The 25,798-nt window shown below is 49.9% G+C and overlaps 1 protein-coding gene across 1 annotated transcript in view; it reads left to right on the forward strand.

Moving 5' to 3' along the window:
- LOC124519641 (multidrug and toxin extrusion protein 1-like) overlaps window positions 1–25,575 on the forward strand; it is a 36,918-nt gene extending 11,343 nt beyond the window's left edge. The window contains exons 4-17 of the mRNA XM_047090029.1: window positions 32–180; window positions 1,035–1,077; window positions 2,823–2,867; window positions 6,043–6,140; window positions 6,391–6,488; window positions 6,594–6,707; window positions 6,791–6,858; window positions 8,150–8,258; window positions 8,378–8,453; window positions 11,698–11,767; window positions 12,279–12,411; window positions 22,624–22,718; window positions 23,418–23,502; window positions 25,373–25,575. Of these exons, the coding sequence (XP_046945985.1) occupies window positions 32–180; window positions 1,035–1,077; window positions 2,823–2,867; window positions 6,043–6,140; window positions 6,391–6,488; window positions 6,594–6,707; window positions 6,791–6,858; window positions 8,150–8,258; window positions 8,378–8,453; window positions 11,698–11,767; window positions 12,279–12,411; window positions 22,624–22,718; window positions 23,418–23,502; window positions 25,373–25,575 (1,386 nt within the window). The remainder of the gene's footprint in view (window positions 1–31; window positions 181–1,034; window positions 1,078–2,822; window positions 2,868–6,042; window positions 6,141–6,390; window positions 6,489–6,593; window positions 6,708–6,790; window positions 6,859–8,149; window positions 8,259–8,377; window positions 8,454–11,697; window positions 11,768–12,278; window positions 12,412–22,623; window positions 22,719–23,417; window positions 23,503–25,372) is intronic.
- The last annotated feature ends 223 nt before the right edge of the window (window positions 25,576–25,798 follow it).

Here is a 25,798-nt window from a genome sequence, read left to right on the forward strand (position 1 = left end):
TCACGCGTTTGTTTGGACCGTGTGTACCTAGACGTATGGGAGCCAGAACTTGAAGCACGTGGGGGTCATCCTGCAAAGGAGCACCCTGGTGCTGCTTCTCTCCTGCTTCCCCTGCTGGGCACTCTTTGTCAACACCCAGAACATCCTGCATCTCTTCCGGCAGGACCCAGCCGTGTCCAGGTAAGATGGGCCCATGCCATGGGGTGGGGGTGGGGATTGGGTCCATCTTGGCAGAAAAACGGCCCTATCCAGGTTCAGCCTCTGGGAGTTACAGAGGCCGGCATTATGTAGTGCTTTTCATACCTGGCAAGCAAGGTCTAGACCCTTCCTTATTTGGGTGACTTCAGGGTACGTCGTTTGTACTGAAATAAGGTTTGCAAACATTCTCCGCTCGAGATAGGAGTTTAGGGCATTTGTTCACGGTTTTGTGATTCTTGGCCCTGGTTGATACTAAAATCACCTGGGTGCCTTTAAAACCCGCCCATGCCCGGTCCCCCTCCCCCGTCGGCGTTCCGTTTGAATTGGCGTGCGGTGTGCGGTGTGGCAAGGGCATCAGTGTCTTGCAGAGTTCCCCTCGAGGATTCTCATGGGCTGATGTGTTTGCCACCTGCTGGTCGAGTTAATCAAGACCTTTAAAACAAGTCCTTGTGCTAGACCCGCGGCGGTGAACCTAGGGGGCGTTTAGCCATGTTGGGAGGCGTTTCCGGGGATCAGAACTGGTTACTGGGGCTCTGCAGAGACATCGCAAAACATCTTCCGATGCACAGGTTCCTTCCACGGCGGGGAATTATCTATCTGGCCGTAGTGCCGAGGTTGAAAAACGCTTTCCTAGACCTAAAGATTTGGAAGGACCAAGAGAGGCGGTTTTAAGAGGACAAGGTCTAGGTGTCTCTCATTTTCGCATTTGCTCCAGCAGTCGAAACCCATTAATTTAGAAAGAGCCAAGAATGGGAAAGATGGTTTTTGTTAGCTTCTCCTACCCACCCTTCCTTCACAGAGAACTCTGTGGCCTTTTTTTGCTTTTCATTGTACAGGCTTACCCAGGACTACGTCATGATCTTCATTCCTGCCCTGCCTGTAAGTTTTCAAGGGTTACAAGGTCCCCTTCTTTTTTTTTTTTTAAGTTTATTTTATTTTGAGAGCGAGCGAGCGAGCCACAACGAGTGGGGAAGGGGCAGAGAGGAGAGACAGGATCCCAAGCAGGTTCCGTGCTGTCAGCGCGGAGCCCGACTCAGGGCTCAGTCCCACGAACCGTGAGATCACGACCTGAGCCGAAATGAAGAGTCGGATGCTTAACGGACTGAGCCACCCAAGCACCCCATGAGGTCCCCTTCTTGGGGTTTACTGGTGGAAGGCACCTGAGCTACCTGTGGGCCCAATGCATTGGGTCAGTCTTCTGTGATTCACACGTGTGACGCTGGCTCCTTTAAGAAGTGGGGTTTTAATTATGCCTGTAAAAGACACAAACGTGTGTCCCTTGAGAGACCCCGGGACCGAGGCGAGTTCAGTGAACCACTGTCTTGAACTTCTGCCGCTGGAGGGGTCTCCAGGATATCCTCTGCGGAAAGGAGTTCAGCCTTTTTTTTTTTTCTTTTTTCTTCTTTTAGATAAGGGTAAATTCTCTCCCATGTCAGAACTCCTTAGGGCCTCACTCTAAACCTTTAGATTTTTTTTTTCTTTTCCTTGCTGAGTGTGATCACACACAACCCTAAGTGTATGTTCACGTCTGACACAGAAGCTCGCGGTCAGTGAACAATTAAAATTATTTTACTCCGTTGGGACGGCGGGGCTGCGTGGGTTTGCTTGCACTGCCCTGACAACACGCCGCAGACTGGATGGCTTAAACGTTTTCTCACACTACTGGAAGCTGCAAAGTCCGAGATCAAGGTGTCGCGGGGTTGATACCCTTGGAGGCCTCTCCTTGGCTTGCAGACCACCTCCTGCTTGGCTGCCTCCTCTCGCGGCCATCCCCCTGTGTGGGTGCAGCAGCGGTGTCTCTTGTCTTCTTATAAGGACCTCAGTCCTGTTGGGTTAGAGCTCACGCTAATGGCCTCACGTTCACGTAATCACCTCTTTAAAGACTCCCCAAATACAGCCACGTTGGGGGTTACGTCTTCAACATACGAATTTGGATGGCTGTAATTCAGCCCTTGAAAGTAGCCGTCTGCCGTCACAGTTGGCATTGTGGCTTTTAATTTACCCCGAAGCCTTTAAAGTTTAATGTTCTCGGGGTGTCTGGGTGGCCCGGTTGGTTAAGCACCCAACCCTTGGTTTCTGCTCGGCTCACGAGCTCATGGTTTGTGGGATTGAGCCCCGAGTCAGGTTCTGTGCTGACAGTGCAGGGCCTGCTGGGGGGGGGGGGTCTCTCTTTCCCGATCTTTCTCTGCCCCTCCCCCATGTGCATGTGTGCACGCTCTCTCAAAATAAATTTCTGAAAACGTTAAAAAAAGATAAAGTTCCGTATTATTTAGTTATGCCACCAAATAGGACTGTTACTTGGTCTATAAAAGGGGTGCCCCCCCTAGAGTTTGCCCAGGGGCCTCCTTTACAGCCCCACTGTCCTCCAGAAGGCTCCTTGTCATACTCCCAAGGAAACTGCTCTCCCAGGCCCTGGGGTCCCTTGGATGCTGTTCATCCATAAGAGATGTTTGGAACGCCCTGGCCCTAGACACCTCGGCTCCCGCCCCCTGTCCCTGTCCCCTTCTGAGACGGCATGCCTCTGCGGGTCCACGGGGGAGCAGAGGGCAGCCAAGCCACGGCTCCCAGCTCCTTGCTACATGGCAAGGCCAAGATGTTAACATTCGTTTCTTCTTCTCTTGTAGGCAATCTTTATTTACACGTTACAAGTTAAATTTTTGCTCAATCAGGTAATGTAGACTCTCCTTTTTTCTTTGGGGGGGGGCGGTTCATGGGAGTTTATGGCTTTCGGGGATCGGGGCCCCGAAAACACTCATGGATAACGGGGTGGGGAACCTCACCTGCTGGGGGCCACCGAAATACGTTTCCCCGTGTGGTGCGCTCAGGACTTCGGTGTGGAGAAGTTTACGAAGTGAAATCAAGGGAAGGGTATGTACTTGTTGGCTCTGGAACATTCTTATCTGATTCCCCCTTGGAAATATTGTCATTGGCAGGATCAGGGGTAGCACTAGCGTTCTTTGGCTCCATGCTGTTACCTGGCTCTCTGGAAGTGAAGGGTGTGTGCCTGTGTCCCCCAGAGGGCGCCGGGCAGGCTCCAGGGAGCCAACCTCTCAGCTCCTCTCAGCCTGTCTGAAAGGCCCGGCTCTCCTCAGTGGGGCGTGAAGGCCCACGTCGTAATACGTCAGGGAAAACTGTGACCGGCAGCAGGGGCCAAAGCTGTGTGACGGCTGCCCTGGTTCGGTAGGCGTGGATTTACGATGCCAGCGTATGTGGGACCCTTGACTTCCTTCCAGAGGAATCCAGGGAAATGAGGGTCCCGGGCAATGGGTCGTGGCCACACAGGCAGGCTCTCCAGGGCACGTGCGACCGAGGGCACAAGGGAGGGGAGAGAGAAGGGAGGAGGTTTTCCGTTTATTTAATGTTCTTAAATTTAAGGTATTACCCTGTGGACAAAAACACCTTCCGAGTCTCCCGTCAGCATAAGGATGATACACTTGAAGGGTCTGGAAAGGGGCAGAAGTCTGCACGACTGAGTGCTGGCCTGTCTGTCCACTGCCAGCCCGTGGCCTCGTCTGAAACCACGCGGAGGCGTTAGATGCTCGGGGCTTTCTCCCTGACTGCCAGGCTCCCAGCCAGCATGGGGGCTCCTAGCCACAGGGTCCAGTTTGGCCCAGCGAGGACACTGGGAGTGAAAACCCCTCTCTCAGATACTCTGAGGGACCCGCAGAGACCTACAAAGAGGAGCCTGCAGCTGAGAGGGGCCGAGAGGCTTGAACTGGGTTTGGAGACTACCCGGGGTTCCCAAGGGGTTCTGGTCACCGGGACGTGGGAGCACGGTGGCCACGGCATGGATGGAGGGGCACAGTGGATGACAGAATCAGAGAGGTGGGCTGGCCCAGGCTCAGCCTTGGTTCTCTGCTGTGGATTTCAGCTGGTGGGGAACCGATTGCTAGGGGGAGAGAGGAGAGTTATGGACGTGGTCCCAACAAAAGATGCTGCAGGTCTGTGATGAGAAAGGATGCCCTTCGGGAGCAACGGGAATCGTAACACTGGGGCAGATCCTGTAGAACGAAATGACTCCTTGTCTGCAGGGATCTCTGGAGAGGGAGGGAGTTGCATTTAACCCAGTTTCCGTCTTCGGACCCAGCCTTTCTGTGAGCGTAGGATATGTGAGTGTGCAGCTGGTCTGGGGGCAAAGTTAATACAGTTGGGGAGGGTGGAAGGAGCCCCAGAGAAAACCGGGGGGTTGCTTAGACTTCTAGGTGGGAGAGAGGTAGACAAGGCGACCCCACTGGCTTTTGCTGACCTTCCTCTGAGGGAAGCTGTCTCTTGCGTGTTTTTTCTTTCCATCTGTGTGCCCAGGGCTCCCCCATTTATAGCTCTAGTCGCCAGTCTGGAATGCTGCCTCTAGGAGGCGCATGCATGTTGCGCACTTGACCTTCTTATCCCCCAGGCCTGCCTCTCCACTTGCCTGCCTTCCTTCCCAGTTAGGGGCCTCGAACACCTTATCTCTGGGGAACCTGCCCTCATCTGGCTCTCCATCTTTTCCTTCACTCTTACGTCCGGTCACTGATGGTCCTGTGGTCCTGCTTCTCTCCAACCTCCAGCCTCAGTTCCTCTCTTCTTCTTCCCTTATCCTTCGGCGGATACTTCCGTAGCATCTTAGCAAATTTCCCTGCTGCCAGTCCTTCCCAGGGCCAACCTCACCCCACGCTACTTCTGCTCTCTCTACCCGAAAGGCTTGTGTGGTCCCCTGCCTCCTTTGCTAAAAACTAATAAACAGGGTTGCCTGATAAATAAGTGACCCACATAAGTGGTTGGCCACGATCCTTGTCCTGGTCCCTGACCAGGAGACCACTTGAGACAAATACTCAGCATGGTGGACCATAGTGTGGCTGGATCAGAGGAGTGTGGTTCTCCCCCAGCAAGGGCGGGGGAGAGTTATCCTATGATTCTGATGGATGGAGTTTAGGTGCAGTGCAGGGGAAGCCACGTTTTGGTAGGCTCAGAGCAAAGCAGAAGAGGGATCAATGCCAGGTCCGCCCTGCAAAGTGGACCCACGTCCTCTCTCCTTGGGGACCAGAGAGAGCTCAGATAGATGCGGATTGCTGTGTCCAGAAATCCGTGAGAAGCTCTGCCCCTGAGCTGGAAAATCGAGGCTGCTGCTTTGGGGTGTGAGAGTGACTTCAATCCCCCAGGCAGGAGAGGGATCTTTTATTTTCACCGGTAACGACTTCACACGGCGAAATGTCACAGGGTCCGTGATTTCAGAGAAGCAGGTTTGTCCGAGGGTGAGGAAGCAGTAGGTGTTCAGACGAGGGGCCGGGGTGACACCTTGCAGGTGGGAGAAGCAGCCGGCCTCATCGCGTCTGCGATTCTGATCCCCTGATGCCTTGTACGTCTCCAGCCCGTGTCGTTTTCCTCTCCCTCCTGAAGTCTTAGATTAAGATGCCAAACAGCCCGGACTTCTCTGCCCTGTACTTGTAAGCAGAGCCGGGTGGGATGGAGTCCTTCCCATGCCCCAGCTTTGTGAGGTCATCTTAGATCAGTGTTCCGAACTTCCATTTGGTTGAAAAAGTGCTGAGTTGGTCACCCCCTGTCCAGTGTGGGAGGTGATTTGTTTATACTCCGTCTCGGCCAGTCCTTGTGCTCTGGTAGGCGAACCACTTGGCGGTCCTGCCTGTCTGTTGCCGGGCCCTCTCCTGCCCACGTCCCTGTGTTTCACGCCTCCAGGCAGGGGAGGAGGGGAGGAGGAGGGAGGGGGGAGGCAGGAGGCCAGGAGCAGCAAGGACAGGCATCCGGTCGGGTCCTCGTGCTATGCCTGTGGCGCGTGTGCATTTGGGGAGGAAGTGACCACCCTGCTCCCTGGTCTCCAGCACGCGGTGCGGTCTCTCCTCGTTTCAGGGAATCATACTGCCCCAGATCCTCACCGGAGTTGTCGCCAATCTTGTCAACGCCCTCATCAACTATCTGTTTCTCTATCAACTGGATCTCGGGGTGATGTGAGTCCAGCTGATTCTGGGGATGGGAGGCAGGGGGGGACCTGCCTGAGGCTTTTCCAGGGCGGGATGGCAGGGGGGGACCTCTGCTTGGTCGTGTGTCCCGGTGGGGGTCCCCTCCCTGGGCCGCTCTGGAAAGCACGGTCAGGGACGGACCGCGGGGCTGCTCCGGAAAGAAGATGCGTTTAGGGCTGCCACGGGAGTCCCCGCACGACGGACAGGCACCTGCCCTCACTGGGACCGTTCCTTCCAGGGGGTCGGCACTGGCAAATACCATTTCCCAGTTCACCCTCGTGCTGCTCCTCTTCCTGTACATCCTCTGGAGGAAACTGCACCAAGATATCTGGGAAGGTAAAGTCTGCTGTTCGTTTTCCAGCTCGGACGTGGGTCTTGTCTCGGGTTGAGCTCCAGCCCAGTGGCCCGTGTGTTGGTGATGTGTCTCTGTCCCTGCTGCAGGGTGGTCCCTTGAGTGTCTGCATGACTGGGCCGGCTTCTTCGACCTGGCCTTCCCCGGCATGCTCATGCTGTGCATTGAGTGGTGGGCCTACGAGATCGGGAGCCTACTGAGCGGTCAGTGCAGGGACAGGTGGCGATGGCTGGCGTGGGCACGGGCCCCGTCCGGAAGCACGGTGTCAGCTGCCTCTCTCCACCAGGTATCCTCGGCATGGTGGAGCTGGGAGCCCAGTCCGTGGTGTATGAAGTGACCGTCATTTTGTACATGGTGAGTGTCCGGGAGCCGGTCGTGTGGGGGTGCTAGATGGTTCTCTTGAAAAGAGCCCAAAGGGGCGCCTGGGTGGCTCAGTCGGTTAAGCGGCCGACTTCAGCTCAGGTCACGGTCCGTGAGTTCGAGCCCCGCGTTGGGCTCTGGGCTGATGGCTCGGAGCCTGGAGCCTGCTTCCGAGTCTGTGTCTCCCTCTCTCTCTGCCTCTCCCCCGTTCATGCTCTGTCTCTCTCTCTCTCTCTCTCTCTCTCTCTCTCTCAAAAATAAATAAACAAAAAAAAATTTTTTTTTAAATAAAAAGAAAAGAATCCAAAGAATGAGCGTAGGCATTCATCCCGTTAGTAACCTGTGAAACGATACACGAGAGTAAAATTTCATCGTAGAGCCAGGCAGGGCCCATCTGGAATGGTGGGGTCTTTCCGGTGAGCTCTGGGCAGTTTGCACGTCCTAGCATTGTTCGGATCTGAAAGATTTTTGCTTAAGCTTCTTTATTTGTGTAGAGAGGGAATGCAAATAAGGGAGGGACAGAGAAAAAGAGGGAGAGAGAGAATTCCAAGTGGAATTCTTGCTGTCAGTGCAGAGCCTGACGTGGGGCTCGGTCCCATGAACCGTGAGAACGTGACCCGAGCCGAAATCAAGAGTCAGACACCAGCCAGGCACCCCCCGGATCTGAAAGACTTGATTTGATTTGCACACTTGCCAGACATGAAGAATCTTTTTCGGTTGTCACAACACAGATAGATGCCTGGGGACAGGTCGGGGGCGCAAAGGGTGATGGCGCTAGGTTCATGGCGTGAGGAGCCGCATTGACTGGGATGAGCTTGGGTGTGGATCTTTGTGTTTCCTTAAAGTGCCTTTTTACCCGATGCTCCGGGGAAGGGGAAAGGTCGCCGTTTTGGGATTCTGTTTTCTAAACTTGATCCCTTGATGGTCTTTCAGAACAGACTTCCCCTGGGCTCCTGGCAGTCCGTCCTCTGCACGCAGAGGAGGAACACGATTGTGCGGGACCCTCCCTTGCACACCTTAGAAGCCTTGCCCAAAAGCCCAGTATGCGATGGAGATTCCCATCAGCCTGGGGGCACTCGGCTAGGCAAATGGGAGGTTGCAAATTTGTTTTCTCAGAACTTTTAGGACCAGGTTTTACCACTGAGGTGTATGCCATGATCTTTCGGGTCCCTGTTCCCTGGGGAAGGTGCACGGTTGGGCTGAGAACCGAGCCAAGAGGCAGGGACTTCTCTGCTCCCTGCTTACTCTTCCCTTTTCGTTACGGTATGTCTGCTTTTCATTTTAGATACCTTCAGGCTTCAGTGTGGCCACCAGTATCCGGGTAGGGAATGCGCTGGGCGCTGGAGACATCGAGCAGGCCAAGAAGTCCTCAACTGTCGCCTTGCTGGTCACAGGTGCTTAGAGTCTTCAGTCATTGACTCACCCAAGTGGTCTGTGCCCGGGAAGCCCAGCCTCCTGGTGCCCTGCAGATCTCCTTTCTCACTGGTTGTTTCTCTGCTGTTTTTACCTCCAGGAGTCTTTGCTATAACCTTCTGCGTCCTGTTGTTAATTTTTAAGGATCTGGTGGGGTACATTTTCACTAGCGACCGGTGAGTGTGGACATTTTCTTGAAATGTAAAATTTGCGGTAAAGAAATTGTTGGGTAGATGGATGCCTTCACACTGGGAGGCATCCTGGGGGTGTTGCATCTTGGAGGGTCCCTGAGCCATTTGTAAGATCAGAAACTCACTGGGGGCACCTGGGTGGCTCGGTCGGTTAAGTGGCCAAAAAGTTCATGATCTCACGGTCCATGGGTTCGAGCTCCACATTGGGCTCTGTGCTGACAGCTCAGAGCCTAAAGGACACTTCAGATTCTGTGTCTCCCGTTCTCTCTGCCTCTCTCCCACTCGTGCTCTGTCTGTCTCACTCTCAGAAATAAACAAACATAAAAAAAGGAAAAAAAAAACCTCACTGATGTTTCCTGGGAAGAACTGATCAGATGTAGGAACTAATTTATCATCCAGAATGCCAATTTATTGGGCAATTTATTGGTGATACGTGCTGCAGGTGGTCAGGATAGGTGTGTATTTTAGAGAAGGAGACCCCTTTTTGGTACCATTGATTACATTTTCAGTTATTTTGCTCCCAGTGATAAGAATCCTCTTGGTAGCTCAGAATCTGGCCCCCAAGTTCCTGGTAGATACAAGTCGTGGAATATATTGGTCAGTTCGAACCGAAGCTAAAATCTCCCTGAAGAGCTGTCTCAAAAAATCACATGATCAGATCGATCACTGAGACGAATTCGTGTAAGGGATGGATCTCCTGTGTGGTTTGCGGGTCCTGTTTGGGTTGGTTGCTTTCATCAGTGAGGCTGGCTGGTGTGGGCATGTCGCAAGGATACTTCTGACTTGGGTTTCTTCTATCAGCAGTTTACAAAAGGCAACGTTGACTTTTCCTTCACGGGTTTAACGAGCAGCTGGTGGACAGGACTGCCCTCCGCCGTTCATTCCTTGGGTATCTTTTTGGGGTTGCCTTTTGACTTCTGATGTCGGGTTGTCCCCTTGAAGCCTCTGCCATGTTGCTGTGGGGAAATAGGATGTTTAAGTGTCCCTCGCTTCCAAGGAAGCAGAAGGGCAGCTGGAAATCATGCTCGTTTTCCTGCAGGGGAATCAGAACGGTCGTTACCGGATGTGTATCCTACGCTGATGGTTTCAGGAGGCACGTGGCAGACATTTGCTTCTGAGTCTGTCCACTTCCGGAAACCATGCGGGGCAGGAAGAAAACACGAAGAACAAAAGGGCCCAGGAACCATATCTTTGGTGGTATTGGGAGACCCGAGAAAACTCACGACGTCAAATTATTTATGAGCTGACCAGGATCAGCTGAAACTGGCAGGATTGGTGACACAGATTCTAACAAGGACACGGAACCTAACGTTAGCAGAGAGGGAGAAGAGAGAGAGCCCCTCGACGCAAAGTAATAAAGGAGGAAGTTACTAAAAAACAGTAATTTTTTTTAAACCGTGAGAGACGAGTTTGCATGACTTTTGAAAGTAAATTTTAAAAACCTGGAAGGAACATAGGGGCGTCTGAGTGGCTCAGTCAGTTCAGTATCTGACGTCAGCTCAGGTCATGATCTCACGGTTCGTGAGTTCGAGCCCCGCGTCAGGCTCTGTGCTGACAGCTCGGAGCCTGGAGCCTGCCTCCGATTCTGTGTCTCCCTCTCTCCCTGCCCCTCCTTCACCTGCACTTTGTCTCTTTCTCTCAGAAAATGAATAAACATTAAAAAAAAATTTTTTTTTTAATCTGGAAGGAATAAATAACTTTCTAGGAAAATAATTTACCAAAACTTATCTTGGAAAACATAAAAGGTCTAACTGGACCGATTTCCTTTGAAGAAATAAGAAAAGTTTATTTTAAAATTTGAAAAAGCACTAATCCCTGAGGATTCCCGTGGAGAATTTTATAAAACCTCGAAAATGTCATTCCAGTGCTGTCGAACTGTACCAGAGACCACAAAAAGGGAAATGTCCGCATTCTGTTTTGGAAGCAAAAATAACATTGGTACCGAAATCTGACAAAGTTTGTACAGTAAAAAAGAAAGTTGCAGGCCAATCTCACTTAGTAATATCAGTTCTAAAATCAAAACTAAAATATTAGTGGACAGAATTCAGCAGCACATAAAAGACAATATATTTTGATGGGATATAAAAGTGAGTATGTTGGAAAAGCCAAGTTGTAGAAGGTCACGTAGAGAATGCTAGAACATGAACTAACAGTTTCTAGAAGGGGAACAGAAGACTGTATTTGTACTGGAAAAGTACAGACAGTATTCAGGATTGTTGCCCAGTCAGCAGGGAGGTGGCAATGGGTGGGCTGGGAACAGAGTGGAAGTAAGATTTTTCTCGATATTCTTTTTTGCATGGCTTGATTTCTTTTAACCATTGGCAGATGTTACCTATTCAAGAAATGAAATCCAATTTGAATAGTGAACTGTATTTCTGTCCTGTTTCTAGAGGGGGAGGAGAGTGACCACCTTGTTCAGTGCTGGGTTTCCTGATTTCTTAATTTATTCAACAAATACTTATTGCCAGACAGTGATCTAGGCCTGTTTGTTCATCACTCAAGAGTATGATGGATTTTTTTGCCTTCCTGGGTCAGTGGCAGCATTTTCTAGAAGTGTAGGTGTTAAAATCAAAGTCTCTAGCTGTACAGGTTAGGGACTACCTCTAGGAACCAAGGATAATTCTGTAAACTGTCTCTATGGCCTTTGTAACATGCCAACCTGGGTTCCACAGAGAGAACTGTAACCACTCTGTTCTACTCCATCCAGACACACTGAGATATGTGTGGAATCATGTTCAAAGAAGGATGGCATCGGGGCGCCTGGGTGGCTCAGTCGGTTAAGCATCTGAATTCGGCTCATGATCTCACGGTTCGTGGGTTCGAGCCCCACATCAAGCTCTCGAGACGCTGTCAGTGCAGGGCCCGCTTTGGATCCTCTCTCCCTGCCCCTCAACTGCTCACATGTGCTTGCACACTCTCTCTCAAAAATAAACATGAAAAGAGGGTGGCATTATAATCCAAATTTTATTTTTTTGTGGGCAGTGGAGCACCACATCATCTCATGCAATTGTTTCCATCAACCAGTTGGACTATATATTCCTTCCGGAAGTGATTCGATGCAATGTGGGGTTGGTTTCCTCTACGGGCCAAGAAACCGTAGGAATGTCCACGAATCGGGTGTTGCCTGGAACGCATGAGCCCCTCCAGTTTTACACAAGAGGCCAAGTGCCATCACCTGAGCCACACATCTGTCTCCTCCTGATCACGACGTGCTTTCTTTTCCTAACAGAGAAATCGTGGCTCTGGTCGCTGAGGTGATTCCGATCTGTGCCGTTTCCCATGTGTTCGAAGGTCTTGCTGTAAGTGTTACGCAGTATTCCTTTCAAGCCCCTTTATGATCTACACGTTTCTTCTGATGGTGGTACATTTAAACCGAAAAGAGCAGTTGGGGGTGCTTGGGCGGCTCAGTGGGTCAAGCATCTGACTTCGGCTCAGGTCATGATCTCACTGCTCGTGGGTTCGAGCCCCAAGTCGGGCTCTGTGCTGACAGTTCAGAGCCTGGAGTCTGCTTCGCGTTCTGTGTCTCCCTCTCTCTCTGCCCCTCCCCTGCCCTCTCCCTGTCTCTCAAAAACAAATAAACATTAAAAACAAAAAATTAAAAAGGCAAAAAGAGAAGGAAAGAGCAACTGGGATGGGGCAGGTAGGTAATACCGAACGTTTTTATCATACTCGCTTGATAAGAACACTGGTACATGATCACGGATTTTAAGTCTGAGCCCCGCCCCCGCCCCGGGATGGGAGGTGGTTGGGGACAGGAGTCTTTCAGAAGCCTCAGCAGTGTTCTCACTGATGGATGTTTTCTGCCTACAGTGCACAAGTGGTGGCATCCTGCGGGGAAGTGGCAACCAGAAGGCTGGGGCCATGGTCAATGCCGTCGGGTATTATGTGGTTGGTCTCCCTGTCGGGATCTCGCTCATGTTCCTGGCCAGACTGAAAGTGCTTGGTAAGCATTAACCACGGGCAGGCAGATCTGTTACTCATGGGGCCTGGAAATGACTGTTGGAGCATGGAAGCTTTTTTCTTTTCTTTCTTTCTTTCTTTTTTTTTTTTTTTTTTGAGACTTGGCCCTGGAACTTTGAAACTTTTGCATGCTTGTTCTGTGCCCTGTCAGAGAGAAGCACAGAGTGGACAGCAGGTAGCCAGGGGCCCGGGACTACAAGTTCATGCCCCTCTTGCCCAGCCGGGCCTGCTTTTCAGACTGACACGCTTGACTAGAGCAGGGTGACCTTTCTACTCCTCTCCCTGCCCTGTGCCATCAAGTTCTCACGTCCTCAGAGTTGGTGAGAGCAGGAGTGCCGAGGAAGCTTTGAGAAACGTGCCTTTTGTGGCCCCAGTTCTGTCCTTTGGTAGAAGCGCTTGTATGGTGAGACCCGGAGAGTGAGTCTGCAGGTCTGGTTGTGGCCATCATAAACTGGCCCCACTGGAGTGTTTGGGCTGAGGCAGGGGAAGCCATGGGTCAGCCTTGGCGTGATTCTTACAGAACTTCGGCAGCAGCCATGGTAGCCGTATACATCCTAGAGCATGGCTCCTGTGTCAGCCCATGCAGCCCTTAGAGCTGTGTTCTCAACGTCCCCTTCATTGCCATTCTGTTGCCTCCACCTCCCTCCTGGTACGACCTTGTAAGCCTTGTGCCTTGCAGGTCTCCCCAGAAGGCCATGGGTGTGATGTGTGTGAACAGCACAGAAGGCAGGCACAGGGGTGTGAGGGGACTCTTTATCCCCTTGCCACACTTGGAGGAAAGGACTTAATCCATGCTAACCTTTAAAAACATAGAGAGGGGCGCCTGGGTGGCTCAGTGGGCTAAGCATCCAACTTCCGCTCAGGTCATGATCTCGCGGTTCATGAGTTCGAGCCCCACGTCGGGCTCTGTGCTGACAGCTTAGAGCCTGGAGCCTGCTTCGGATTCTGTGTCTCCCTCTCTCTCTGCCTCTCCCTTGCTTGTGCTCTGTCTGTCTCTCTCTCAAAACATTTAAAAAATTTTTTGAAGTATAGAAACAAACGACTGCCCAGCTTTGATTTCTAAAATAATAATTTGGAATACACTGGTGGTTTAATGCATGATGATGTTAAAACCTGAACACTTTATCTTTGGGTGAAGTGGTGACAGATTTAAGCGTGGCTCATTTTTACCCATCAGTACTTGGCTGGCGGGGGACCAGTGAGAAGTCATCTGATACCTGGCGTGAACTTCCCATCCCGTTATGCTGCGTATTGTTCTCCAGTTGAATAATATTTTAATGAAAAATACGGGAGATGTTCAAAGAATGGAGTTGCCAATGCAAAGTTCACTGGGCTTTCATCATGGTGCAGAAAATTATTTAGCTGAGTTTCTGACATTATTCATATTTTGGATTTGCCAGTGGCATAGCTAAGGGAAACATGAGAGGGATCCACTTAAAAATACAGATCTGTGTTCCCAGTGCTGTTCATTTGACAAAAGCATCCCTAGGATGTGCAAAGCAGAGGGAGTTAAGAATCACCTAAAAGAGAGGCACCTGGGTGGCTCAGTCGGTTGAGCGTCCGACTTCGGCTCAGGTCATGATCTCACAGTTTGTGGGTTCAAGCCCCGCATCAGGCTCTATGCTGACAGCTTGCCCAGAGCCTGCAGCCTGCTTCGGATTCTGTGTCTCTCTCTCTCTCTCTCTCTCTCTCTCTCTCTCTCTCTCTCTCTGCCCCTCCCCCGCTCATGCCCTGTCTCTCTCTGTCTCTCAAAAATAAATAAAATGTTAAAAAAAAAAAAAAAGAATCACTTAAAAGAAATGCCATGGTGGGGCACCTAGGTCGCTCAGTTGGTTAAGTGTCCAACTTCGGCTCAGGTCTTGATCTCACAGTTCGTGAGTTTGAGCTCCGCGTCGGGCTCTGTGCTGACATCTTGGAGCCCGGAGCCTGCTTTGGATTCTGGGTCTCCCTCTCTCTCTGCCCCTCCCCTGCTCATGCTCTGTCTCTTTGTCTGTCTCTCTCTCTCTCTCAAAAATAAATTAAAACATTAAACATTAAAAAAAAATGCTGTGGTGCAAACTTCCAGTTATAAAGTAAGTCCTGGGGATTGGGAATGCGCAATATAGTAGCTACAGTATTACTTGCTTGAAGGTTGGCAAGGGAGTAGATCTTAAAAGTTCTCACTGTAAGAAAAAGAATTTTGCAGCTGTGTGTGGCGACATATAATTAGATTTATCGCGGTGATCATTTCACAACATATACACACACGTTGAATCATTGTGTTGCACGCTTGAAACTAACAGGTCAGTTATGTCTCAATTTAAAACATGCTGGGAACTCTGGGGAGCTGAGGGTTCCGCGAGAAGACTGTAGCCAATCTCTGCCACCCACCTCTTCGAGAAAAAAAAGTGTAACACTAACCGGCTTGAATGTTGTGTCCCGCTTTGTAGGGTGTGCAGTATACCTACACAGGGTGCCCAGAGGCGCATCAGAATGTGACAAGTTCTCCTGGGCAGCTCCAGCAAAACATAAAGTCCATCATAACTCCCTGTGAGGCTTTTCGAATACACATATTCCTGGGTCTTGCCTAGGGGATTCTGATCATCATCGTGTTTCGGGGTTCCGGGGTTGAGTCAAACAGAAGTCTTTTAAATGGTGTGGGGTGAAATTCCTGGAACTCTAACTCGTAACTTTCCAATTACAGCTGGAGATAGCTGGTTATTTCCTGTTTAGGATGGTTAGGGTAAGCTTGTAGTTTTTGTGGCTTGGGCACAACTGGATTTGGAAGAGAAAGCCATCCTGTATGTATTTGGTTTTATTAGTCCATTATAGGAATGGCAGGTGGTCATCAACTTTACTCTTCTAGATATTGGGCTGGGAGCGCCTGGGTAGCTCAGTCAGTTGAGTGTCCAACTTTGGCTCGGGTCATGATCTCATGGTTTGTGAGTTCGAGCCCTGCATCGGGCTCGCTGCTATCAGCGTGGAGCCTGCTTCAGATCCTCTGTCTCCCCCTCTCTCTGCCCTTCCCGTGAGTGCTCTCTCTCTTTGTCTCTCTCAAAAATAAACATGAAAATAAATAAGTAAATAAATAAAAGTAAACATCGGGCTGATCGCACCTGAAACGTGATACGAGGGTGACTGGTGTCGACGGGAGCAGAACTGTAAACTCTGCGCCAAGTCTGGCTACCTGCAACTGTCAATCACGAGCCCAGTCTGGCCACCTTGCCCTTATCCAGATCTAGATGGCTGTGGACCAACCAAATAGGAAAAGCAAAGGCCGTTAATTCTGAGCTTGCTGTAGCAAGGCCGGGGCCAGCATCACTGGAGTTCTGGCAGAGATCCAAAGGCAGTCAGAGGAGTTGGGAAGGTTTTGTGGCGGGGGTGGGGGGGAGAGGGGCACGCTTCGGGTGTCCCCTGATGGACGCCGGTGGCCTGGGGAAGCTGGAAGCAGGCCAAGTAGACGTGGGGCATCCTGTGCAATTGGTCAGGGGTGCGTGTTTGCTTTTCTCTGCTTGGTGCTGAGTGGGAAGCAGGGACAAAAATTAGGGAAGCTGTCAGTTCTTAAGTCAAATCCTGGCCATTTTGGGTCCGCTGTTGCAGAAGTTACTGTTCAGCATCCTGAAGTGTCCCTAGGGATAGCTATCTGGCCTTCTGCAAGTCTGATGTGGAACAGGCTGGCTTTTCGGTTGTTTATTGTGGATAAGGGGTTTTCCTGGCTCTGTTGCTGCAGGTTGTGGGTCAGAGTTCTACTTTGATATATGATGTGGCCATCGTATATTCAGTGTCTCAGTCTCCTCTTTTTCAGGGAAAATTAGAGACAAGGGGAATTCAGGGAAAGCTAGGGAGCCAGGTCTTACCACTTGGGGATTGTACAGTCATCTTCATAGTCAACTGTATTGCAAGATCTTCTTGAGCTCCTTGATGTTGTACCGTCACGATGACCATCATGGTGAGCGATTGTGCAGAACCATTCAAGACTTGGGAAAAAAATGCAACCAACCAGCGTCACAACCATTGAAAAGGTCCCTTCCAACAAGGTTCAGGAGCAGTTTTTCCTGCTCTCTCTTCCGGTAGATGAAGTCTTCTGGCTAAAGATGGTGGAGAAGCTGTTTAGGAAGATGTTGTGGGAAGGCAGCCTTAAGCTGTTGGCGGTAGGACCCTGGTGATATTTTGCACGTAGCCCATCAGTGTGGTCAGGCTGGTATTGGCGGCGAAATCCCTAGACACAGGCCTGCCGGTGTCCTAATTCTTTCAGAATTTAAGGGTGAGTTTAAGGATGACATTGGTCCTTTCTACTTTTCCAGAAGATTGTGGGTGATGAGGACAGCATAATTTTTTGAGTAAGGAGTAATATTTTACAGAGTTCTTTTATATGGCTCCCATAAAGCACGTGCCTCAGTCACTTGGTATAAAACTTGCCATCTGAGACCTATAAAACCTGAGACATCAGGTTGGAAATACAAAGTCAGGCAGCTTTTTAGTGATGGCAAGGGCTGTAGCTTTTCAGCAAGGAAATGCGTCATCTATCCTGAAAATAGACAACCGGTAACTAAAACGTATTTAAATCCTACGGAGGATACAAGCTGGACAAAATCCATCTGTTGGTGTTCAAAGGTCCCTTGAGGCCTGGTTCCCGGCCACGTCGACCTTCACGGTTTCTCCAGGATTATGTTGGTGACGAGCGACACATGGCCTGAAAAAAACCTCAGCTATTTTTTTTAAAGTTTCCCCACCAATGTTGGTTTCAGATGCTAAGCAACCCGTCTACTCTGTGATGACGATGAATAGTTTCGTGGAGAAACTTCGCTAACATCCATTTGAAATCATCTTGTGCTATTGAGTGGCCATCTTGATGGTGCCAGAGATTCCCTGAGTGATGGGGTGTGCAACCAGATGTGTTTTCCATTCGTCTTTTCAAAACCGGAGGCTAAACACTGGTCTTTTACAAGGGCCTCTTTGAACCCTCCAGAGATCTATCTTTTGAGGGCTCGGACAGGATCAGAACCTGGTTAAAGTGGCTTGCTTGGCTCAATGATCTGCGAGGGTCTCCTTTTGGCTTCTGCATTCTCTTGTTCTCTGTGGGTCTCCATCTTTACAATGGCTGCCTCTCTGGAAGACGGAAGTGAGTTTAAAGGTTTCTTCACTTGCTTTCTATCTGTGATAGGGGCTCCGGCAGAGGTGAGAAACCCTCTCTGTTTCCAGAACAGCCCCACATCAGGCAGGGGCTTCTCCCACAGCATCAGTCTGCCGTCCGCATATATGTCTAGTCTCTGGTCTTTGCTGGTGACATACTTTGGGAATCACAGTAGGGTCTGCCATCTGGGCTGATGTTTTACCTCGGGTAGAGGACTGCAGTCTAATATTTTATTGTTTTATTATTTTTCTTTAAAGTTTATTTATTTTTGAGAGAGAGACACAGCATGAGCAGGGGAGGGGCAGAGAGAGAGAGAGAGAGACACAGAATCCGGAGCAGGCTCCAGGCTCCGAGCTGTCGGCACAGACCCCAACACAGGGCTCGAACTCATGAACTTTGAGATTATGGGCACAGAGAGACAAAGTAGTTTTTTGTAGTTGGGGATGCCTGGGTGGGAAGGAGGCCTGCTGAGGAGCCTTCTAGGTTTCAGAAGCCTGTCCTGAGCCACAGGGTCTGTCTCTATGGACAAGTCGATTCATAGAGAGGTGTTGCAAGCTCAGAAAAATTTGGCTCCCGTGGTCTGCAATATCCAGTTAAACCCAGAAATCCTGCATAGGTCGTACCCTAAATGAACTGTGTTGTGGCAGAATTGTGATTGTGCTTTTGAAACGATGTCTCTTTTCTGCCAAGGCTGAGAACAAGAAAACAGAATGTTTTACGTGCACTTCCTCATTCTCCGCACAAAGTAGGAGTGCTGATGCATCATGTATCAGAAATGAATCACAAGAGGGCGCCTGGGTGGCTCAGTTGGTTAAGCATCTGACTTCGGCTCAGGTCACGATCTCACGGTTTGTGAGTTCGAGTCCCTCAGAGGGCGAGCTTGAACCCCACTTGGGGTGAGTTTGAGCCCTGCTTCAGGCGAGTCCCACTTCTCTCTCTTCTCGCCCTCTCTGCCTGTCATGGGATCTCTCTCTCTCTCCCTATCTCTCTGCCTCTTGCTTACTTGTGCCCTCTCTCTCAAGAGGGGGAAAAAAAAAAAAGATGATCTTCCTCTCCCTCTGCCCCTCTCCCTCGCTCACGTGCTTTCTTCCTCTGTCTCATGAATGAATGAATGAATGAATGAATCCTGCTGTGATTTAAAAAAAGGAAAAAAAAAAAGAATCACAAGGGAAATGTACATTTTTAAAATTCTTTTTTAAATTAGAAAAAAAAATTTTTTTAATTTTAGAGCGAGGGAGTGCAAGTGGGGAGAGGGGCAGAGGGAGAGCGAGAGAATCCCCAGCAAGGACGGAGCCTGATGCAGGGCTCCAGACCACGACCCTGGGATCCTAACGTGAGCCAAAATCGAGTCAGGTAGTCAAGGGACTGAGCCACCCAGGTGCCCCGATTTTTAAAATTCTCGATTAAGGAACTGAGAAAAATTGAGGGGGGGTGGGGGGGATTCAGTGGCCCTCCTAGCCCGTGACTGTGCAGACACCCTGTTTTCCTCGGCTGGTGAAGGAAAGGGGTATCGGCTGTCCCCATGTAGAGGCTCGCTGAACAGAGCAGAACAAAGACTCATCACTACAGTAAAGTGAGTGACTTCAGGAGGGGTTGATGTCAAGATGGTTACTGGGTCAGGTATTCGTGGTGAGCGAGGGATAACAATTTTGTTGATGGCCCTGAAGTCTTGAGTAAAGATATCCTCATGCATTTGACTTTTTTTTTTTTTTTTTTGTGACAGTTCTAAGGGCCAGTCCAGGGTATGGAAAGACCTCTGGGTGTGACTTTCCAGCGCTAGGTTTGAATCCCTTCATTTGCCTTCAAGGGATGCTGGGGAAGTTTAGGTAACACTTGGTAGGAGCAGTCTGAACTTTTAGGGGTCCTGCTCCAATCCTTTGGCTGTGTCAGTACAGTAACCAAGGCCATGGAGTGTCAGGCATAGTGTCAAGGTCCTTGTCTGGGGTCTGTGTCAAATATAGGAAGCTAGGTGTGCACCCCGAGCAGACCGAATTTGACCGTAAATAGAGGAGTCCGCTCAGATCTCTGGTATGCATTTGATATCACGGTTCCGCCTGCAGAGGAAGGCTCCCCCTGTGAAATTTGCAGGGGTGGTAGCACCGAGCAGGAAGCTGCGCTTCTCAGTCAAGGGCTCCAGGGTTACGGTTAAAGACTGGGATAATTGGCAGGGGTGCCTGGGTGGCTCAGTCGGATTAGTGCCTCTTTTTTTTTTAAAGTTTTTAAATGCTTCTTTATTTTTGATCGACACAGCGAGAGTGAGGGTGGGGTGGGCAGAGAGAGAGAGAGAGAGAGGGAGACACAGAATCCGAAGCAGGCTCCAGGCTGAGCTCTCAGCACGGAACCCGAAGCGTCTGACTCTTGCTTTCGGCTGAGGTCATGATCTTGTGGTTCGTGAGTTTTGAGCCCCGCGTCGGGCTCTGCGCTGATAGTGCAGAGCCTGCTTGGGATTTTTTTCTCTCTCCCTCTCCCCGGCTTGTGCTCTCTGTCTCTCTCAAAATAAATAAATAAACTTGGGGCGGGGGGAAGACTGGGAGATTGGGAAAACCTGCGGGTCACTTGAAATACCAACCACCTGTGCAGTATGTGTACCGTGAGACAGAGGTTGGGTAAGATGCCGGGGCTGCTTGTAGAAAGCGGGGCATCCGACAGGCATTGATGAGGATGGCCGTCTCTATTTACGGTGAATTCACCTGGAGTGTTGAAGGGCCTGGCGGGATAGTGGGTGATTTTGCCTTCCGCAAGCACTCACTGACCTGAAACGAGAGAGTTTTCTTGGTCTTGGGTTTTCCCTTCCCGGCATCCCTTCTGTTTACAGTATCTGCAAGTGTCCTTGTAGTTGGAGGTTGGCCGGGGTGGGGGCGGGGGGCGGCCATCCAGCTGTCTCTCTCGCAGGTCCCAAAGAGACTTGGGGTCTTGGCTCATTTTTGTCCCAAAGTCCTTTTTCAAAATGGTCCTCCCATGTGTTGTAGGTCAGCGAAAGGGTTATGTTTCCTACCAAGTTCTGTGTTCATCTTCGCTTTCCAATTTCAGTGTTAGTTTTCTCATTGACAAAAGGAGACGAAAGGGTTGTGACATTGAGCACCTTCTCTGACGCCCACACGGCGGTTAGAAGGGGCTTAGAACGGGCGGGCGGAAACCCAAAAAGAAAGCTCCCTGGATCAAACCCAAGGCCTCAGGACACAAAAATGTGACAGGAGAGCCTCATCTGGTCTTAGTGGTGACCTGCAGAAAAGTCTGCCCCAGTGGATGCCAGTTGGGTTGAGAACCACAAACTCCTCGTGGGTCCGTGAGATCAGCACACGCGGCAGGCTTCTAGGGCCTGTGCCTGGGTTCTGGCCTCTAACTGTTCCTCTGTGACAGACAACACTTTACACAGCACCACAAAACACAGCAAAAGGGATGAAAAGGAATGGCCTGATTCCACCCAAGATGCCAAACGAATGGGAACCAGGGACAAAACCTGGGTACTGAGCCGAGGAGCTCATTGTAAAGAGATTGGGGTGCAGGCCTGGCCCGAACTCACATCGTCAAGGACTGCACACGCCACAGGCCGACAGGCACATGGGGCCTCTGTGGGTACCACATCGGGTTGGAGGCTGGGGTCCGTGGTGTAGGCAGTGTAGGCCAGGTCTTGTGGCGCCTCCATGATGAGCTGTGGACGTGGAGACCAACCAAATGCGAAAAACAAAGGCCATTATTCTGAGTTTGCTCTAGCAAGGGAGTCAGCCACCACCACCGGAGTTTGGGCAGAGACCCAGAGGCGGGCAGAGGGGTGGGAGAACTCTACAGGGAAACTAAGAGAGGTCTCAGGTGTGCCCTCATGTCCCGGGGAAGCCGGAGGCGGGGTAACAAGAGAATCGGGGCATCCTGTGGGATTGGTGGGGGCAGGGGGGAGGGCGTGTTTGCTTTTCTCTGGTTGGCCCTAAGTTGGAAGCAGGGACAGAACTTAGGGAACGTGTCAATTATCGATCAAGTCCTGGCCATTTTGGGTCAGTTGTTGCAGAAGTTCTTATGTAGCACCCTGGATTATTCCCAGAGTTTGACATGTAACCAACTGGCTTTTCGGGTTTATTGTAGGTAAGGGCTTGGTTTCTGGACAGATTGCTGTAGGCTGTGGATCAGAGCTCTATTTTTTTTTTTTTTTAATATTTATTTATTTTTGAGAGAGAGAGAGAGAGAGACAGTGTGTGAATCGGGGAGGGGCAGAGAGGGAGGGAGACAGAGAATTGGAAGCAGGTAGCTCCATGCTGTCAATGCAAAGCCTGACGTGGGGCTTGAACCCATGAACCATGAGATCATGACCTGAGCCGGAGTCAGCCTCTCAACCGACTGAGCCGCCCAGGTGCCCCTAGAGTTTTGTTTTTACATATGGTCTGCCCGTTGGCTGTTTGCATATTCAGTTCCTCACAGTGCTCGTTGGCTTTTCTGATTCTGCCATTACTTCACTGTTGACCAAAGAAACCCTTCTCACTTGGGGTCTCCCTCTGTGTCCCGTGTGGGTTTACTAGGTAGAGTGCGATGGTACCTTGAGATCCACGAGGCTTTTCCTGTGTTCTGTTCTCCCTCAGCCTCTCTGTGATCATCTCTCTGCGGACAACCTTGTCCCAGGAGCTCTGGAAGTCTGTGCCCAAAGCCAGTAAGCCTGTAGGAAGTGCCAAGGGAGGGAACTTAACATGGCTGGTGACTTGTGCATTTTGAAAACGTTAGTCCTTTTTGAGGAAAATAGGCCATAGCTGTTCAGAAGCATAGCACTCTTAGAGACAGGAAGTAGTCTGTCTTGGGAATTTCATTTCCTTATAATCTGCATGTCTCTTACTAGCAAAGTATTAGGATCACAAAGGCCAAAAAGAGCGTCTAAACATCAGTTCTGAGACCCAGAGCACTGGGCAGTGACCACAGGGAGCCCTGGGCCTCTCAGAACCTTCTGGAAACCAAAGGAGAGCAGGAAGGGGATGTCTGGATCACTGTGGGCTCCACTGCAGCCGTGAAAGCAGATTCTCAAAGTGAGACAGGAGGCACATACTCCCCAGGGGTGCCCTGTTTTCCATGGAATTAACCTCTATTAAATATTTCCACTTCTAGGTCTGTGGTCAGGGATCATTATCTGTGTGATCACGCAGTGTCTGTGTTTTTTCATCTTTATTTCTCAGCTAAACTGGAAGAAAGCCTGTGAAGAGGTAACTATGTTCATTGCTGGCCCATAAAAGTTCCTCTCCTAGAAAACAATCTGTTCAGGCTCTCTCCCTCTCATTTGTAAGGTTCTTTCCCCTTTTATCACCAATGCTTTGTTGTTGTTTCAACTGCCTTTATTTCACATGCTAAGGGCCAGATACCCCTGCAGTTACCCATTTCCCTTTTATTTATCAAACAGAAAAATAGGGGTTCCTTTCCTCCTCGTATCCCAAGCCAGGCTACCACCTATGTGCCTGAAAAATCAGTGTGAGGACAAGATTTGAAACTGGAAAGAAAGGAGGGATGCTAGCCAATTTATCCTGATACTGTTTTTTATGATCCCAAAATATTTCATTAAGATACCTGCACACATGAGTGTCTCCAGCTTGCTAGGGTCAATGTGGGGTCTGAAAACAGATGGTAGATAAGACAAAAATGAAGGAAAAAGGGGAGAATCCTCTGAACTTGGGCCCAGCCTTCCCCCTAGTGCTTTTCCATCGATCCCTTCCCCCCCCCACCATTGACCTTATGTCAATCATCCTGAAAGACGATTCCATACTTGGGAACCAGAGAAGGTCCCCTTACATGTCAGTTACAGAGAATGGCTTGGTTTTTCCTAAACTGGGTAGTAGTCAAGTCAAATGTTTTATTTATAACGGTGGTAAATAATGCTTTGTGGATTGACTTTGAGTTTCATTTTCTAGGCTCGGGTACATGCCAATGTGAGACTAAATGTGGCCCGGACTAGGACCCAGTCTGTGGCCCAGCCTGCAGTCTATCAGAACATAGGTATGGAATAAACTCTCACCTCTTGGAAACAGGCCTGTCCAGGTGGTCCAGGAGGGGGCCATTTGTGGGACACCACTAGATTTGCTGCCATGAGCGCCCCCCGAACCCGGGAAATAAAGTTTCAGGGACAAATGATAAAGTCACGCAACACTCAATTTTAGGTACACTGCAGGTTGCCAGTTCCTTGGCTGACTTAACGGTACTCACGTAAGCATTCCAAAGGGATCTCTAATAATCGGTGATCCTGTGCGTTGACCTTATCTTGGAAGCTGACATTAGTATGTCTGTGTCTATAGGGTTCCCCCATTCACCAGGCAAAGATGGGCCTTAAACAGATCGTTGTTTTAACTGTTGCTTCCGGTGACCATCACGCAAGTGTGTATATCACTTTTCTCTCTGTCAAATCTGTAATCTCCCCAGACTTCCAGATCCTTCGGCAGTTAGTCATGTACTCACACTAGTTCTTCGCTTCTTTATAACCGAGTTCACAGACTGGCTGAATTACAGCCAGCTGCCAATTCCGTTGTTCCTGCCAGTTTTCGTTCATGTTGTCTGGTCCCCTGTGTGCCTGGTTATCTTTGATTGTGTTCCAGATCTTGTATTTGAAAATTGCCGGTGGAAGTAATTTGAGGCCTGTGATGTCTGTCTGTCTTCAGGGAGGATTTTCCTTTGCTTTTGTCGAACACTTAGGGTTACCAGCAGTCTAGGGCAATTTCAGAAACAGCTTCCTGGAGCCCCCAGCTGACTTGAAGGCAACCAGGGTGAGGCTTGGTTTACTTCTGGTTCCTCCTGAATTCTTGGATACAGCCCCTGAGATCCGGCCTAGAGTCCAGAGGGGTTTACCTTGGTGAGGACTAAACTCCCCCCCAAAAGCATTGCTCAGGTCCAGATGGAGAACTCTCAGGTCAAAAGTGGCCCCCAAAGCTGGCTGGGTTTGCTGGGTTTCCAGCTTCCCGTAGATCTTGCCCTGGTGACTTTTTGTTACTTCGGTAGTACTCTGATACCTTCAAGATGATATTTTTCATTCGTTTTATCCAGCTTTCATAATTGTCTTCAGCGGATGGTTGGTCCAAGTTTCCTATCCTCTCCCATTTGTAAAAGGGTAATAATACTAGTTACATCATACCACTGTCGTGAGAGTTACGTGAGTTTCATACGTGTAAAGCGCTGAGAACAGTGCCTGGCATGGAGGAAGCATTTTGTGAGAGTGAGCTGGAATTACTCTATTCGAAATGCTTTTCTCTCACAACTCCCAAGGGCCATCAGCACATCCCAGTATCCACTATGCTGGTTAAGAAGTCGGATGCCCATCTTATTCTTGGTTCTTCCTGTCAACTGCCTTTGCGTTTGTCTCGGGAAGCTTTTAGGATATTTTCCTGAATTCTGACTACTCTGAAGCATTGGAAGACTGAATCTACATCTGAGTCACACCCTTGCTGGATGCTTAGTAGGCCCCCTGATGTGAAGATTCACAGCTCTCTTCAGTTCTGTGAATGGCCTTGAATGATCTCTTAGGTGATTTTTCTCCTCCGTTGGCCTTGTTCTCCTTCTGAACTGTTAATTAGAGGAGTGTTGGCCCCTTGAAAACTTGCCCTATGAATCTTAACTAGAGGGTCACTGTATTTATTCCTCTAGTTCTTGTGGTGAGGCAGAGCTCCCTGGTAGACCTAAGCTCACAATAGCAGGCTCCGGAGTTTGTGATCGGTGAATGGAGAGGCACTCTGAGATAGTATTCTTTTGCGTATCCAAGGCAGCAACTGCTTCCTCAATAAACTTTCCCCCGGCTAGTAACATACACATAGGACATCTTTTATACTAATAAAAAAAATATCCTTTTACTCTGCTCACTAAGTTCCTTTTTTCCCTTCAGCGGTGGTCCCAAGGAACCAGCGAAGAGTGTTAAGGAGAGCTGTTGTACAAAGAGACGAGACTCCATTGGATCTGCAAATGAGCCAAGACGCTAGGATGACCGGGAGACAGTTGGTGCTGTGGCGTGGGCTCCTGCTCCTGGGGGTCATTTCAATCTTGCTCCTAGGGATTTTACTGAGAGTGTATATCAGAGTTGAGGGATAGGCAAGAGAGAGTCAGGTCGAGCGATACTTTTTGAGTTTACAAGTAACGCACCGGCCAAGCGGTGGAAATTTGTTTTCAGTTAAGCAGTTCTACTTTGTGAGTTTACAAGTAACGCACAGGCCAAGCGGTGGAAATTTGTTTTCAGTTAAGTAGTTCTACTTTTTGAGTTTACAGGTAACGCACCGGCCAAGCGGTGGAAATTTGTTTTCAGTTAAGTAGTTCT

The sequence above is a fragment of the Lynx rufus genome, unplaced genomic scaffold (assembly GCF_022079265.1).
Source record: "Lynx rufus isolate CCGP_SWC_20201006 ecotype Redwood Valley unplaced genomic scaffold, mLynRuf1.p SCAF_28, whole genome shotgun sequence".
Taxonomy (NCBI): Eukaryota; Metazoa; Chordata; class Mammalia; order Carnivora; family Felidae; genus Lynx; species Lynx rufus.